General features: G+C 34.1%; 1 protein-coding gene across 1 annotated transcript; it reads left to right on the forward strand.

The window, feature by feature from the left end:
• Window positions 1-349: 349 nt before the first annotated feature.
• On the forward strand, window positions 350-16222 carry LOC128990284 (uncharacterized). The gene is made up of 3 exons (XM_054412610.1): window positions 350-399; window positions 9115-9573; window positions 15592-16222. The coding sequence occupies exons 1-3, from the start codon at window positions 385-387 to the stop codon at window positions 15739-15741; spliced, it is 624 nt and encodes a 207-aa protein (XP_054268585.1). The 5' UTR covers window positions 350-384; the 3' UTR covers window positions 15742-16222.
• The last annotated feature ends 358 nt before the right edge of the window (window positions 16223-16580 follow it).

Consider the following 16580-nt stretch of genomic DNA (forward strand, 5'->3'; position numbering starts at 1 on the left):
CGCTTGTCTTTGCAGCGCGATCTTTTTCTGGACAGTTGCAATAATCGTGTATAGTAATGTGATAATGCCACAAACAAATAATCCGGGAATATACCTTTCAAACAAAATCCTCTAGACAAAACTTTTTCCCACTATCCCATCTTCCCCCATTTAACCCCAAACGACATCTTCAATTCCACACGTGGCATCCCCCAGTTAACCCCGTGGAGCGCACCTGATCTGTTTATTTACTTTTTACTGCGGTGACATTGATCCTCGGGCCTTGAGAGGTCGCCCGAGTTACGTCAGGTGGACGAGGCGAGGAGGTGGAGTATATAAAGATAGAAAGTGACCAAGAGACAGTACCACAGTGAGTGCGTGTCTGTGAACGTCCAACTCTACATCATGCGAGTGTTACTGGTACGTACGGAGTACCGCAAGGCTGTGTGCTGGGAGCCTACTTGTTTTTAGGATTTTAGTAGCAACTGGATATGAGTGTACGGTTAGGGTGTAGAGTAGTTTTCTTGTTATCATTTATACGATGGTGAATTATAGATTAGTGGTTTATTATAACTGATAGGCTGTATATTGGTAGTTAGAATGGGCTACAGCTGGTTGTTACAACCAAATTATTCCGTTTAGATAAGACGTGCCTTCTTTTTTAAATTATTATTTTCTTTTTCTTTTTATCTCAAAGATCTGTCTTTCTTCCGTGATCAAATATAAACAGCTCTTTCATGTGTTTTTTTTCCATTTGCGTAAGTCAAAAAGCTGTTGTAAATATTCAACGATTTATTACAAAATATCTTAATTATGTCATTGGAATAAAATGATAATAGTCTAAAATAAACTAAAGTAAAATGCAATACTTTTATCACACGAACTTATACAGTATAAGGGTAGTATAAAACGTTTTGGACGATGTTTTCATTTTTTTTAAATGCGAGGATAAACACGATTTACTCAGTGTTTGTCTGCATCATATTTAAACTACTGTATTAGTTTTTAAATGCAATGGCGACGGGCAATTTTATCTTTGTCATATAATATTTATTAAATGAATATGTAAAAACATATAAAACTTCTGGACAAAAACCGTTCAAATTAAATACTGTATGTTTAAATATGAATTAAAAACTAATCCTGACACAACATTTATACACATGTTTATTCATTTGTTTATATTTTGAATACCTAACGCATAACACATACCATTGTGCTTATCCAAATTACTAACACAATGCTGATAAAAAAATCATTGTGTAAGTTGTGTAGCACGAATGGAATGAACTATAAAATATTGTTTTTGAATTCAATTTTTTTTAATTACAATTACTTGTGAATGGCGTGTTTCAATCTTTAAAGCCATCCATTATCAGATACGCTTCAGTTAATGTAACCAGTTTTACGGACATAAGTTTTTACCAATTTGTATGGTATATATTGTTGCTCGCTAACAGTAGCAAAGAAGTAAATAAAAAAAACCATAATTTGTATATGTCTATTAAATGTGTAAATCCCCAGTATACTACAAAAATAAAGTAGTAGGACTACATTTCCCAATCACGTTTTGTGATTCTGTTGTACAAAATTTAAATTAAAATACGTTTTAATAACTATATAAAATACAATATTAAATATTTCTGTTTTATCATCACTCAAAATGAACGGGTAAACGTTAGTTATTTGGCAAATTATTAGCAAGTTTAAAATTGCAAATGATAATTGAACTAGTAATCTAATTAATATTGTAAATATCTAAAAATTGAAAAAGTCCTTTGCTTTACTAGCGTGTTACTTTTTTGGAAGCGTGAAACGTATAATGACAATAAAGTGTAATTATAATTAATTATCTTCGTAAATACTCTATATGATGTTTTCAAACATATACCAGTTTGTCTGTACAAACAAAATCACAGACATTCGGTTTTCTTCGCTAATTAGAGCACTCATTCATTGTTTGACTTTCCCATTGCCATAGCAACACGTAAACTTGACTCAGCAGACTACTTTCATTGTCGGTTTCTATAACATCTCCTTTTCACACGATGCCACAAAGTTCACTTAGTTGTAACAGTTAATGCTACGTTCCAACTGCTTCAATTGGAAAGTGTATCTTATGATCAGTATACAAAATAACATAATTCACGAGGAATATAAAACGAGCAAAAAACATTAAGTGGTCCATAATACAACGATCTTATCTTGTTTGAGGAGGGACAATTTTAAAGGATAAGATGAAGCAATATTTGAGATCTAGTATCCTTGGATCATGGCGCTGAATATATTTATGATATTTCAATAAAGTTGATGTCCTCAAATGATTCCCGATATCTTGGTTCCCCAATAACATATTCTACAAAAATAGTCACGTTTTAACAACGTAAGTAATTGTATCAAAATAGTGTGTTTAACTACTTAATTTTATTAATTTAACGGATTTTTTTTTCAAAACATTAATAAAATTACCATTGGCATAAAACACAATGTATAATTATTTAAATTTCTATTAATTTCCAAATATTATCAACAACTTTATTTAAATACTCTATAAAATTATATTAAAACTGTTTATAGTTAATATTTTAAAACAAGATATTTATCCTAAGTCACATATTGTTATTTTAAATAACATAAACAAAATTAAAATAAATTGTGCAGTATTGCACTTCCATGAAAAGAACAAATTATAAAAGCAAAATTTATTCATTTTACATTACTGTATGGCATCACAATTATAATTATCAGTAATTTTGTTTTGTTTTCACAAACAAATCTTTCCAGTTCCTATTAACATCTCTTAATAGTCTTCTTCGATATTTATAAAGTATACCTAGTTTCAAGAACAAATAACAAGTCCAACATATGGTCGCCAGTAATCTCGAAGAATGCCTTGAGCCCAATGTACATTTCATTGAATAATAATAGGTATGTAAATAGAACCATTGATCGTCATGATGTTACAAAAGTTATTAAATGAATATCGGGCTTAATATATTCATTATGAGACCTGGTAAGCATAACATTTTAGAAAACTTCATTAGGCCTAACTATAACCTTACTTTTGCCAATAGGTTTACACAAAAGTAAATAAGCAGCTGATTGTTTTGTTATCAGTAATCTATATATAAAGCCAAAAGTACCCATGAACTTTTGAAAAATCTACAAGTCACACCCCCCTAAACCATATACTTAAAATGTTCGTCATGACGAGAAACCTTGCGCAAAACTATCCATTATTTCTTAAATTGCCCTATGATTAACATTAGGTATATGAACTTTCCATATACCTAATGTTAAAAATACCTCAGCTGAATTCATTTGTATGCTATTCTTTCAATTTATTGCCTTATTAAAATCAGGTGAGATTATTTGTTTCTAATACTGTATTCTGTTTTGTTTATTTCAGCTTAACCTAACCAATCAATAGTTTTATTAATACTTATGAAGTCAAACGGGGTGAAGCCCGTGGGTAACAGCTAGTTTTAATAATGGAAAAAAGCAATTTAGAAAAATTAAAAATAAACCGGAGGAACGGAGTCTTAATAGTTTTTTTTTATTGTAATTCAAATAATTTACATTTTATTAACAATGGTGGCCACCTAAACTAAAATACTTAACTGTGCTTAGGGTCTCAAGTAGTTTTAGTAGTTCTAGCATGACATTTTTTATATTGTCAAACAAAGGTTTGTGTAAACTTGAAATCAAATTAATACTAGGATATTTAAATTCTAACTTTTATAGGGAAATGTATCATAAAAACGGAAAATACGATATTTTTCGATTATTTTATCTTACGCAATGAAATATGTATAATTCCATATAAAACCACCACCACCAAACCGATGTTAAACAAAAACGTATAAAAACTACACCACTACCATTAACAACTAAACCAGTTGCAAATATTTGAAAACCGAAAGGGAAAACATACCGAACCAGTAACCAATAAAAGCACAATTTAATGCCCCATTAGGAATGTACAAGCTGCTGGAACGCGCGTGGTCAACCGATCAAACTAGATAACAAGCCATTACACAACACATGTCCGGCAATTATAAGATTCTGGAGATGCAATCGTAACACATCCGGTTCCGGTACGCAACAATTGTCCAGTTTACGAGTGCGGCGACGTGCGCAGACGCAGACGCAGTGTTCTCGTTGTCTAGGCATGCGCAGAGATAGCGGTTGCCCAATAACAGCGCATGGCCAGGTTGTTACGTTTCATAAATGACAGATGCTAGGCACTCTATCACCGCAGCATTCGGGTTATTTTCTTCCGGATCGTTTCCGCGTCGTACTTGTCGAGTGATTTGCCTTTGCGATTTTCTGTGTTAAGCAATTGAGGAAGTAACTGAGGTTGATGTAGAGTAATTTTATTGCAATATCTTTTGTCGAAAGTTTTAGGGAAGATGCAGAATCAATGGTGGACTGATAAAAGCTTTTATTTTAGCGAAGTTTCCATATAGGGAATAAGCTATTACCGTAGTACTCATGGCAAGACCTGGACCCGGGACTAATTTACTTTTCCGTTTTGAGACCCCTAGAGACCCAAAACACCATCCAAACGAGTTTGTGAACCAGCATGATCGGACCGTGGGAACAATGGTTTATGGGGGGTTCCCATTTTTGATCCTAAAATCATAAAATTTTGCAATTTATTTGCAAACCATTTTGCAGAGCTAAAAAAATAACAAATAATTTAGTACATTGAAGCGTTGATATGCGTCTCATAGTTATGGAGAAAATTACAAAAAAAATTAAATATAAAATTCATAGTAAATATAAATTTAAATATAAAATGCTATGGAGAGTAAGTAAACTGTGTAGTTTCTTGTTTATGGACATATTTTGATTAAATTTGGAAATTGTGTTTATTTCATACTAAACTATTAACATAAAAAAAACAATTTTACCTTCCCTTTTGCAGCAAACCTAACTACTTGTTAAACTAATGCTATTTAAATAGGGAACAAATGTGATATTTTGAAGAAGATATTATAGTGTAAATCCAACCAAGCAAATGGAAATTTGCTTAGTCTGCAGGTTTGCTGTGGTTGGGGTATTATTTTTAGTAACAGGTGTAAAATTAAGTGTGTCATGATTATTAATTAAGTTATAATAAAACTATTGTGTCAATGCATTCAACAGGTCAATTGCATTTTCTCTTTGTTGGTCAATAGCCTACTTTAATTGAATATTATTTAAGATATATATGCATGCTTTATTTTTTTCTGGATTACACCTTGAGTTTTTTTAGTACGATACAGAGTATTTAGACACCTTTGAACACACATTCAAAATATCATATATTAAGTAAATTTTTAGTACAACATTTAAATATTATTAGATAAATTGTAGCTTTATATTTCAAGCAATTAGTTTTCCTATTTCTAGAATAAAAGGCATATAAACTTATGGTGTTTGAGGTGTTTGTACACGAGCAAATAAACACTCTCACTAAATTTTTGTTTTCAAAAACATTCTACAGTACTCACAAATTTACGTCTTAAACACTAACTCGGTAGAGGACTTAGTATAGGACGTAATTTATTCTGGTTGATGCGTTGTACATTTTAACTTTCAACACATTTCATGAAAAGTTGACTATCCCCTTGTCAATATGGGATATACCAAACAAAAGCGGACGGTCACGGAAATTGGTTATAATATATATGGGATGGTTATAACCATTTTGGAACCTGGGAATTAACTAAAATATTTAAGTAAGGTCGAAAAATATCATCGATAAATTGTTTATTTACTTGTTTTTTCACGTGTGTGCTTATTTGATAACAAAACATCTGAAATCGAAACAAGCAATTTCCTCCATCGCCGAAGTACGATGCATTAATACTAAACTAAATCCAAAGCCCCTTTACAAAAATAAAATTATAAAGAAAATATGAATTTAAAATTACTAAACTCTTCTTCAATTAAGAGTTTCAAATTAAAATTACAATACAACTCTTTAACAAGTTCGATGTCAAAAAATATTGTGCAACAAAGTGAATAAGATATAATTGAAAATTAGCTCTAACAACCCTTATCTTATTGTTTTCTTAGAATACAAGTACAACATTAATTTGTAAGTATTTTATCCAATTAAAAGTTTTAGTTTATCTGCAATCGCATTTGATATTTGTTACAATTCGAATTGACTGTTCAAAATTTCCAGATAATGAATTTACCAGTTTTAGATTACCGATCAATATTGGCATACTTTACCATTCTGTTTAAATGGAGTATTTCTAAAATTGCAATAGGTATAAAATATTTGTTTAATCATTTCAAAACAGATTTTTTTAGCATAATCTATTAGCAACAGTATTTAAGTATATAGTCTTATACCAACAGGAGTTTATATAGTTTGTGGGGTTTTCGTTTTACCAATACGAAACCATTATACTTTAAAACTTTGTGTCAGAAAATGAATAACATACTACATACAGTAGACTACTATTATGACAAAAACTTACACAGTTTTTAGTTCTCAATTTGTACTGTTTTTTACCACCTTTCACGAAGACAGTAACAAATTATCTCTATATTTGAACCTAATCGACACTCTGACCTAATACTAATAGTCTCCTCTAAAATCGAACATTAGAATAAACTGTAATACTAGATTGAAGTTCAATACCGAAGCGTTATGCCAATGACAAATCACTATATTAAACACTAGGAAACAGTTAAGCAGAGTTAGCAAGGCCATAAGCTGCTCCCACGTTTCCAGAAGGGTCTGTGTAGGAAGCAGTGAGGATGCAGGCGGCTGCTACCGGGGTCCGGGGGTGAAAGTACCGGACAATACAGTATGTTCTGTTCTGTATGGGAAGACGGTCACGGATTCAGTTCGATATGCGTGTAGAGACCGACAAGTATTGGAGAAAGTGCTGATGACTTGGTAATGTAGTGATCAGCAGTTCACGCGACTTATCTTTTGATCAGCGATCTCCAGATGATAAGATCATAAGATCAGATATGAAATTGAAACGTATATGACCTCGTTTGCATAGGATTTCCACGACTGGGAGCATCGGAATAGAAAACCAGGTCCAATTTAACGTAGGCGACGGCAGAGAAAAGTAGAATAACGTACCGCGGGCATTGTAAATGAAGTTTGGTTTTGATATCTTTGTTTTTTTTTTATCGTTCTTTACTTTCTGGACGATCCACGTATCAACTTATTCTTTAAAGGTTTACTTGTTTACCTATGTAATAAGTCTTAAATTTGTAATAGACTTGGAAGTAACATAATACATTTACAGTATAAAAAACAGTTTTGGCAAGAAACAAAACAGTCTGATTCCAATGAATGACCACTAATTGTTATGGAAGTTATTGTTGTTATAGACCTTGATTTTTTAAGAGGTTGGCGGCTTAATTTAAACCTTGCTTTTGCACGTCCACATAGAATAACTGCCCGTGCGTGGATCATAAACACCAAAGCAAGGGGATTATTTATCATCACAAAACCTAAACTCTATTTCGAAACGCGAGCTGCTCTAGATTTGTTTTCAAATGTTGATAGGGACTTAACAAAAACATCATTAGGGACTTCAAATATTAAAATTAGTTGGAAAAGACTCACAATGTAAAAGTGATAAATTAAAGACCCAAAGCGAGAACATTTTCTTAGATAATCTAAGATATGGTGCTCTAATGTTTTAGTTTTATTAGACGGGATTGTTAGATCGACTTCTGCTATGATTCACTTGAACACCAACAATAGCCTATAAAACAAAAGAATATGCTAATCATACCGTAGCAAATATACGTATACAATATTCATGTGTGAAATCCATTAGGGTCCTAAACTATATGAACTAATTTAAACCAAACACGTGGCACAATAATACTATATTAATAACGGAACAGAGTAATAGAGCTAGAATGGATAGTTTCGCATCGTGCGTACTTTTTGTTTTGTTCCCTTTTGACAACGATTCCACATTTTTGTTTTAGCATAGACAAACTTAATCTTATTTTATATTTTGGATAAAAGTGAAAACATTTTGTGCGTGAGGATGCTCTGGCCGTGTAAATCCTTCGTCCATTCTTCGGCCGCCGTCCGGCCACTACCATTACCATTACCATTACCATTTCAATGGGGGCTGCCGCGTCGCGCCGCGCGCCGCTCTTTTCAAAATCGGACTCGTGTTTGAAAGTGGAAAGTGTGACCTTGAGTATCACTCTCACTGGTCACCGTCCGTCTGTAATTGAGAGATCCAGTTTGTAGACCAGGAACGCCTTACGTAATGTGGGTGCAGATGTAATGGTAATCATCCGGTAAGATGATAGCGAGTGATCTATGTAGTTCCTAGGTTTTCCGCATGAATTGTTTTCAGACAAAAGATTTTATGTTACCGGAGAGGTTTTCTTTAGTACAATGTTGTTTAAAAAATTTAAAATGAAATAAATACCTGTTTACAGTATTATATATGAAACTGAGTCTTTTCTGTAGAGTATCTGTATGCTTTATCTTTCTAGAATTGAGTCAGAGTTCACAAGATTAATTAAGAGTAGTTGTAGGAGATCTGTGAAAGGAGTTCGACTAATTTTAACCACGCACATTAATAATGAAATCTCTCAAGAATATTATGAAGAGTCCTAAATAAAGCAGCGCTGATATGTTGGCTACAATAATTAATAATAAATCTAAAAATCAATATTTAATTTAACTTGATTATGCTATAAATAAGGCAATGAAATATAAACTAGGTTAAAGCACATTATTAAAACATAACTTAAATTAACAAATAAATAGGCGTATTGAAAACTAAATGATGTGTAGTTTAGAAGTTTAATATTGCAATCAATATCATATCCATGAATGACGATAGTAGGTGGGTTTTAAAAACTTCACAAGTGACAGTTGTATTTTTAAAATCTTAAAAGGTATGTCCGAGAGTACAGTTTTTACTATGTTACTCAAAACACACACCGTCATAAAGTTCAACCCAGTAGCAACAATAAATACTAACCTTATGGTTAGTAAGATTTGTATTCATTAGTAGCACACTATAGTTTTGGTATGTCAACTTGGGTAGTGTATTTTTATAAATATTTAGTGACACAAGTGTTTAGTCTCATTAAAATGTTAACCCAAAATAAATATGTACTGTTCTGTTTCAGTTATTGGGAATGGTAGGAGTGGCGGTATGCAGGCCCGAACCTCCTCTATCATTCGGTGGAGGTCTACCCCTAGACAGCTATGCCGCCCCCATCAGTGGAGGCGGTGGCGGCGGCGGCAGCTACGGGCCGCCCCCAGTATACGGCCCTCCGCAGCAAGCTCCGGTCATTCACAAACACGTCTACGTGCACGTGCCACCCCCAGAGCCTACGTACTACGCACCGCGCCGCCCCACGCCGCCTCCACCTCCACAGAAGCACTACAAGATTGTGTTCATCAAGGCTCCTACTCCACCGCCCCCAACTGTCCCTGATATCCCTGTGATCCCTCAGAACGAGCAGAAGACGCTGATCTACGTGCTGGTGAAGAAGCCTGACGAACAGCCTGAGATCACCATCCCTACCCCGGCGCCTACGCAGCCAAGCAAGCCGGAGGTGTACTTCATCCGGTACAAGACCCAGGTCAGTGGAACAGTATATGAGGGAGGTAAAAGGGAATTAAGCCTCAGAAGAAGTTATCCCTAAGCCAATTTTACCAGGAATGTACGTAAAATTCATAGAATTCCAAGCTAACGCATGTCCTGAAGCATGTATACATGAGGATGGTAATCAATTCAAGAGTTAGTAGCGATAGTTAGGATTAGGGACCTGCGGGTTTAAGGAGAAACAAAATGTTTTTAACAGATCACTCATGACAAATATGTTCAATATTTTAATTTGTATGGTGGCTAAAACTGTATGTTGAAGAATATTGAGCCTAATAGGCATGGAGAATTCTCTCTAATACTCAGGTCAGTGAAACAGGCTATGGGGAAGGTTTAGTAAAATTTAAGGTTGGCCTTAAATCAGTTTCGCAGCTGGGTATGTACAATTTATATAATTCCTAGTGGAGGTTTTGGATCAGTCTGTCACGGTAGAGAGCGAGCTGGTCTATTGGTAGAGCGCTGGAATCTGTCCCTGATGTCCCGGGTTCAAATACTGCCAATTACCAATGGATTCTATGTATATGATAGTTCCGCGACCCACTAGACCTAACCTGAGGTTATGTGTAGAACGGTGCCGGGTTAGAGACTAGCGTCCTAGGAGGTGAAGGTCTGACGGAAATAATCAGATAATGAGTAAGAAACGATGGTTAAAATTAGAGACCTTCGGGGTTTTAAGAGACAACCCCCTGTGTTTATATTTAAAAGATCCCTCCGGATAAATGTATCAAATATTTTAATCCAGTTGGAAACGTTTTCCATATTTTTTGTGATAGAACCTAATTGACAAAAAAAAGACATATTGGGGAGAATATATTTTAATGTTCAGGTCAGTGCTATATAAAAAGTTTCGGGTGTTTGATGTTCAGTACAAAGATCATTGTAAGCTAAACAATAACACTGCACAATCAAAGTTTTATATTTCCAATAGATCCACCCACAATAAATGTTGTCAACTCAACTATATCTGTTGAGGGTAAATTTTATTTCAACAACCTATAACCGGACAGTGCTAAGCAAAATCCGACACTAAACTCTGTATATACTTTAGCTACAAGTAGGACCAAAAGTATTTTAAAAGTGCCCTGTCGAATATGAGAAAAAAACTCATAAGAATTCTTATGGTCGGTAAAGTTTATCGAAAAGTATTCCACCACAAAAACAGTTATCACACAATCCCTTATTCGGAGAAAGTACTAAACATTTTAACACGTGTAAGAAAGCTATAAAGCCACAATAGGGTAGAAACAGCCCGGACTCGTTAAGCAACCCGGAAGTGTAGTTAGACTGTAAGAAACACGTAGTATGCAAGTGGACAATGCACTCTCCCCGCGATAGTAACCGGTAACTAGATGCGCTGTTAATGTAAATGTAACCAGGCTGCGCCGTTGTCTGGTTATCACTTAACCGTTAATGTTACTGGTTATGAACCGCCTCGTGTAAAGTAACGCATCTGTTAGTCGATCTAGATTTCGCGTCATCGACTAAACCGGACTTTTTAAAATTGTTGATGAGGTTGTGGATTGGTTCGTGAAAGTCATTATTGACTAGGTTGATTTCTGCGTTGATAATTTATTAGGAAACCACTCTTTGTCTTTATAGTTTGAAAATAATTATTTCGTTGCCGCGTAGTCTCTGGATCACAATTACTTGTAGGTTGTATTGCCTTAGGTTTCACCCTGTGATTCTGTTCTTGTAGTTAGACTACGTTACAATGATCTTGATGCGTTCATTGTTCTTGGTCTACATGGGCGTTAGACTTTAAACATTAGACCTAATGTCCACGTAGACAAAAGAATGAAGGCATCAAGGTCTTAATGGTGGTAACTACAAGAACTAGATCAATTGATGACACATAAAGTAATACAACCTACTTTTGAAATGTTTATTTTGTTTGAGAGTAAGATTAAAAACAAAAGGAGGGCATCAAGGTATTAATGATGTTAACTACAAGAACTAGATCAAGTATTCATGACACACAAAGTAATACTGTTGAAATGTTTATTTTGTTTGAGAGTAAGATTAAAAACAAAAATCTGATTTTGATAGAGAAAAATGTTGTTAACTCGGAATAGATTTTGTTGTAGCACATTTTTACAGAGTCCATATTTCAAAGTTGTTATATCAGCAACCTCAATCGTTATTTGAACAAACTATAGGTCAAGAGCATTTTTAACTTAGGTTTGGACGTTAAAAAAGCTGCGTAATAAGTTATTTGTTCTGTAACTATAACACTTTGTAAAGACAAATGCCGTCACTCTACGAAACAATAGAACCAGATAAACAATGAAAGGTCTGATTTCCCAGATCAACAATCAACTTTTCGTAGACTACAAAAATTACTAGTTCCAAAAGCCCATCAACGATACCTACCAATTACCTCAATGTACCCATCTATCCAATAGCACTCATTCTCATTATTTCTCAAAGTACATTGGACAGGATTATACGTTGTGTAACAAAACATTAGTAAACGAATGTTGTTATCTCAGCGTCCCTGATTTTACGGAAGTATTCCGGCTGGATCATCAAATACAGTAATGATATTCCGGCCGAAATGGAAAGTGTTCGTAATAAGTGAAGATAGGATCTCCAGAAGCTAGCCTTGGGGTGCTTTCTACTATTCTACCAGGCGTCCGTGTGTGCGTGTGTGTGTTTGTTGTGTGAATATCATTTGTGTTTGAGTTTACTATAATCAATCAGTTACATTTTACTAGGTATCAATAGTTGCCCTTTGAGTCTTACTTTTTTAATCAAATTTAGCAATTTTTCATATTTATAAATATTAATTTACGATAACAAAGTAAGTTCAATAGGTTTTAACGACAATAGTTACATTCCCTAGAAAGATATTGAAAACTATTCTCAATTTCTCTTAAATGTGCACGATTATTTTCGGGGAAAAACGTAAGAAAATAAGAAAGAGGTCTTAAATATGGATATAAGGAACCTAAAATTACCTCAAAACCTTTTAGAGGTATCAAAATTAAAAGGACATTTCTTTATTTTTGCACAATAAGTTTACAAAATTATATTATTTACCAATACATACATTGCCAAAAAGGTTTAATTTCCTCATATCATGGGAAAGAGTAAAAAAAATTCCACTCATTTTCTTTTACTTTTCAAACAGAATGTTGTATTTTGGTATCGTAGACCTTAATTTTCTGGATGTTCCAGCAAAAAAAATATCCAGACTAACTAGGTCCACTTCAGCATTTGTCAAACAAACCTAAGGAGCCTAAATAATTTCCATATAAAGCTTGAAGCATCGATAAGATGGAGCTTACAGGCTTAGCGCAGGAACAATCTAGAAACATGTCATGCGCAGTAGGCGCGACAAACTGCTAAAACTGATGTTGTGACAGTTGAACACATGCGCAACCCTACAACAATGGCGCACTAACAGTTGAGCCGGTTTACACACCATAAACTGCTGGTTTCTCAACAAAAACTGATGTTTAACTATTTTGTAAAGTATCCCATAATATTGTGTGAAACCAATAAGGTAGGTGGTTAAATTATTTCAAGGAAGAAAGTGTAGTTTTAAAGTTCCAGCGTTGTTGCGTATTAGGCAAAAGTTTAGTTGCATCGCCTTAATCTTCACCAGGCAATGCATTTAACTGTAATTATGACGTTTTAGACAATAATATATACTTAAATAGGTTTACTTTATCACTATGGAAAATTCAAATGTTGTAAAAATACGTTAGTTTATAATAAATCGTGGTCCTTTTGAATTCTTCGAGATTTAAAACTACAATCGGCGATTTAATGTAGCAAGCCATTTTTCATAGTTAAAAATAGATACTGTATACTGTTTAATATTATGGAGGGGTGACTTGGTCTAGTTGTAGAGCGTATGGGACATAGTTGTATGAAGATGGGACATAAACAATTGTTGATATTTAACTTTTGCGTTAAAAATATCAACTAAGAGCTCGTGAGTGAACGTTTACACAGTACACTACGATACGACAGAAATTATGTAAATAATGTTTACATTCTTTTAAAAATTGAAAACTAAAAAAACATGCAAGTTTAGTAATGCGTGATAATTGACTAATTCTAGATCATAGACTGTAAACTCTGGAATTTCTTTATCAAAACTTAAAACGAAATGGTTCCATCCACACGCATAGCTAATGCAAAATAACCTCTAGAATGTATATAGAGCACTTTTATCAGTTTATATTGAAGTACCCCTTAAATATACTAAGAACATTTCAAACATAGAATGGCCAAAGAGCCACTTAACGTATTGAAGAGCTCTTCACATTACCGTATTTAATTCTAAGTGAGACGGTTAAGTCTACTTTACCTGTATGCTTTTACAATTTACATAATTATAAGGATGTTAGAATTTTAAAATCATAAGATTTTTTCTTTATTTGAATAATAAATGGGATTTGTTTCATTATACAAAACTTATATATATTTTTTATCCCTGTAGTACAATATTGCGACTACTATTAGACAGAATGCGGTCTCTTTGTCCCTAAGGTCCTAGGTTCTAATCCATTCAATCACCAATGGATTTTCTCCAAGTTGTAACGCCACAACACTTTGGGCCTAGCCTGAAGTAATTGTTTAAACGGTCCCAGGCTGGAACCTATGTTCCACGATGAAGGTTGGACATTAAAAGCCGATTTTTTCTAATTAAATTTTAAATCTATGAACGATTTAGCTTTTATATGAATAATTACTAAAATAGGGATTTTTATGTAAATACATTCAAAAAATCACATGCAATTCTGTTTGTAATTTTAATTAATTTTTTAAACTTCCTCTCTAACGCATTAAGGTGCAACTGTAGTAAGCTATTGGAAATCACTACAATGCAAAAATAAACTACACCCTGTTTGAAACAAAAAGTTTAAATATATTCTCGCTTTGCACCAGTCTTGAAGTAACGCCCTGAAGAATACCTACGAAAATACTGATTAATAAATCTCAGAGCTTATCAGCATTGGGACGCTGAGGCAGCAAAGCTGACGTGCCCGGCGTGCTGAGCTTGTATCAGCAAACCCCTCTGTAAATAAATCAGCTGATTTTTATAAATGTTTCGTAAACAGAATAACTGATTACACTGTAGGACGATGTTTAAGTAAGCCAGGAGATTGTAAGCAATTCTAAATAATTTCCCAGTTTGTAGTCTGGTAACTTACGTAAGCTTATCGAAAACTGAAAGCAAAGGTTAGTCAAGTGTTGTCTTAGTAGATGTATACACTTAATGACTTATTTAAATAAAAATATTGACAATGTTGTAAAATTTGTAGCAGGAAATTAATTTAAGAACTCTTTTACACTTTATATCGTTCAAAAAAGTTGTTTAACACTAAAAAATTATCAAAGAAATATTAAATAGTATAGTAGGCCTACACGGTTATCTTTTTAAAATATGTTCGCCAAATTAATGTTTGAAGAACGGAAGGAGGTTTGAAATAAAAGTACTCATGAAGGTTTTACAAGCTCAAAGTCAAATTACACATTAAATTGGAGAAGTCCAATGTAGTCAAACTTACTTTCATTGGTGTTGTCGAAAACCCTCACGGAACAAAGCACTGTACTTTAACACTAGAAAAGCTCATTTTCGAGATTTCTTAGCACATACTTTGTGAGACACTCACTAAACAAGGTTATATTTTAATTAATATTTTCGACCATCGATAGATAGATGGATTTTTAACTTCTCAAATAACGTAAATTTTTAAATACCTATCCTAATTGTGAAGTGTTAAATCCTCTACAATTGGTATGAAAACATCAATGACTTCTTTCGATATACAGTTTACAAAGCCTTTATTGGAATAAACTTAAAATTCACTTTTTACCGTACAACTTATAAAAATTTATGTCTAATGATAATTGGAGCATTTTAGGAACGTAAATAGCAGCTGTAATTGTTTCTTCGTCTGTATAGTTCAAACTTTTACTTAGAATATAATAAACATAACGCCTTATTGAAGATTAATTTGTATTGGTTGTATTGTTTCAGAAACAAGAAGGGTACGCGCCCTCTGGAGTGCCCCAGTCTGATTACGGCGCCCCCAGCGCCCCCGCGGCCCCCCAGGATAACTACGGAGCCCCCCCGCCCCCCTCGCCTTCATCCAGCTACGGAGTCCCCAGTGGGTCCGGATCTTACTGAGCCTCTGACCGCCAATTGTAAATATTGTTGTGAATAGTCGTGAGTTCCGCGCCCCGATCTCACGGAAGACCTCTCTTCGGAAACTCCAAAAACCAAAGAATCTTAGAAAATTTCCCCCTAAAATTATTGCTAAATTGCTTTCTTGGAATTGTTTCTATGGTGTACAACCGGTTATATACATTCAGCTTTTCTATTGGATAAATGCGGTACTCCCACTTAACGTAAGTGATTACTTACCTTAAGTGATTACCTCTTCTTGAAGAAGTAAGATAATTGTTATCAAGTAACAATTATTCGTTACAAGATTTCCCAGAGGTCCAGGACTTATCTGATCTCCCAGTGGCTACAATGAGAAGAAAGCGACTGGGAAAAGTCTAAGGGAAAGTCCTCAACTCCTGTTCCTTCTGCACCCTTTTGACGTTGTTATTTTTATAGTTGTACAGAAATGTTATTTTTATTGTGCATTTTATAATAAAATGTAAAAAAAACTCGTTGATCATTTCCTATTCCAAGATAATTATTTAATATACTTCAAAGTAAGTTTCAAGAACTTCGCAAGCACTGTCAGCTCACAGGTTGAACAGATTTGGCTGTCTTAGGACATTGATGAAAGCTCTTGTGATAGGATTAGAAAGCAATAAGACAATTTCTCACTTGAGATGCAGATCGTGTAGAATGACCCTGGAGAACTGGAGAACTGGAGTGCTGGAGAACCCCCAGTGATTCAGCTGGAGAAAGCTAGAACTGCACGCATGTGCAATTGAAGGTCGCTCAAGTATACTTCCATATAGCTTCAGAAGAATTACAGCTTGAGTTTTAATTTCATGTGAGAGACCAAA

This window comes from Macrosteles quadrilineatus, unplaced genomic scaffold (assembly GCF_028750875.1).
Source record: "Macrosteles quadrilineatus isolate MER2022 unplaced genomic scaffold, UCM_ALF_1.0 Scaffold_3__2_contigs__length_128488019, whole genome shotgun sequence".
In the NCBI taxonomy this organism is placed as follows: domain Eukaryota; kingdom Metazoa; phylum Arthropoda; class Insecta; order Hemiptera; family Cicadellidae; genus Macrosteles; species Macrosteles quadrilineatus.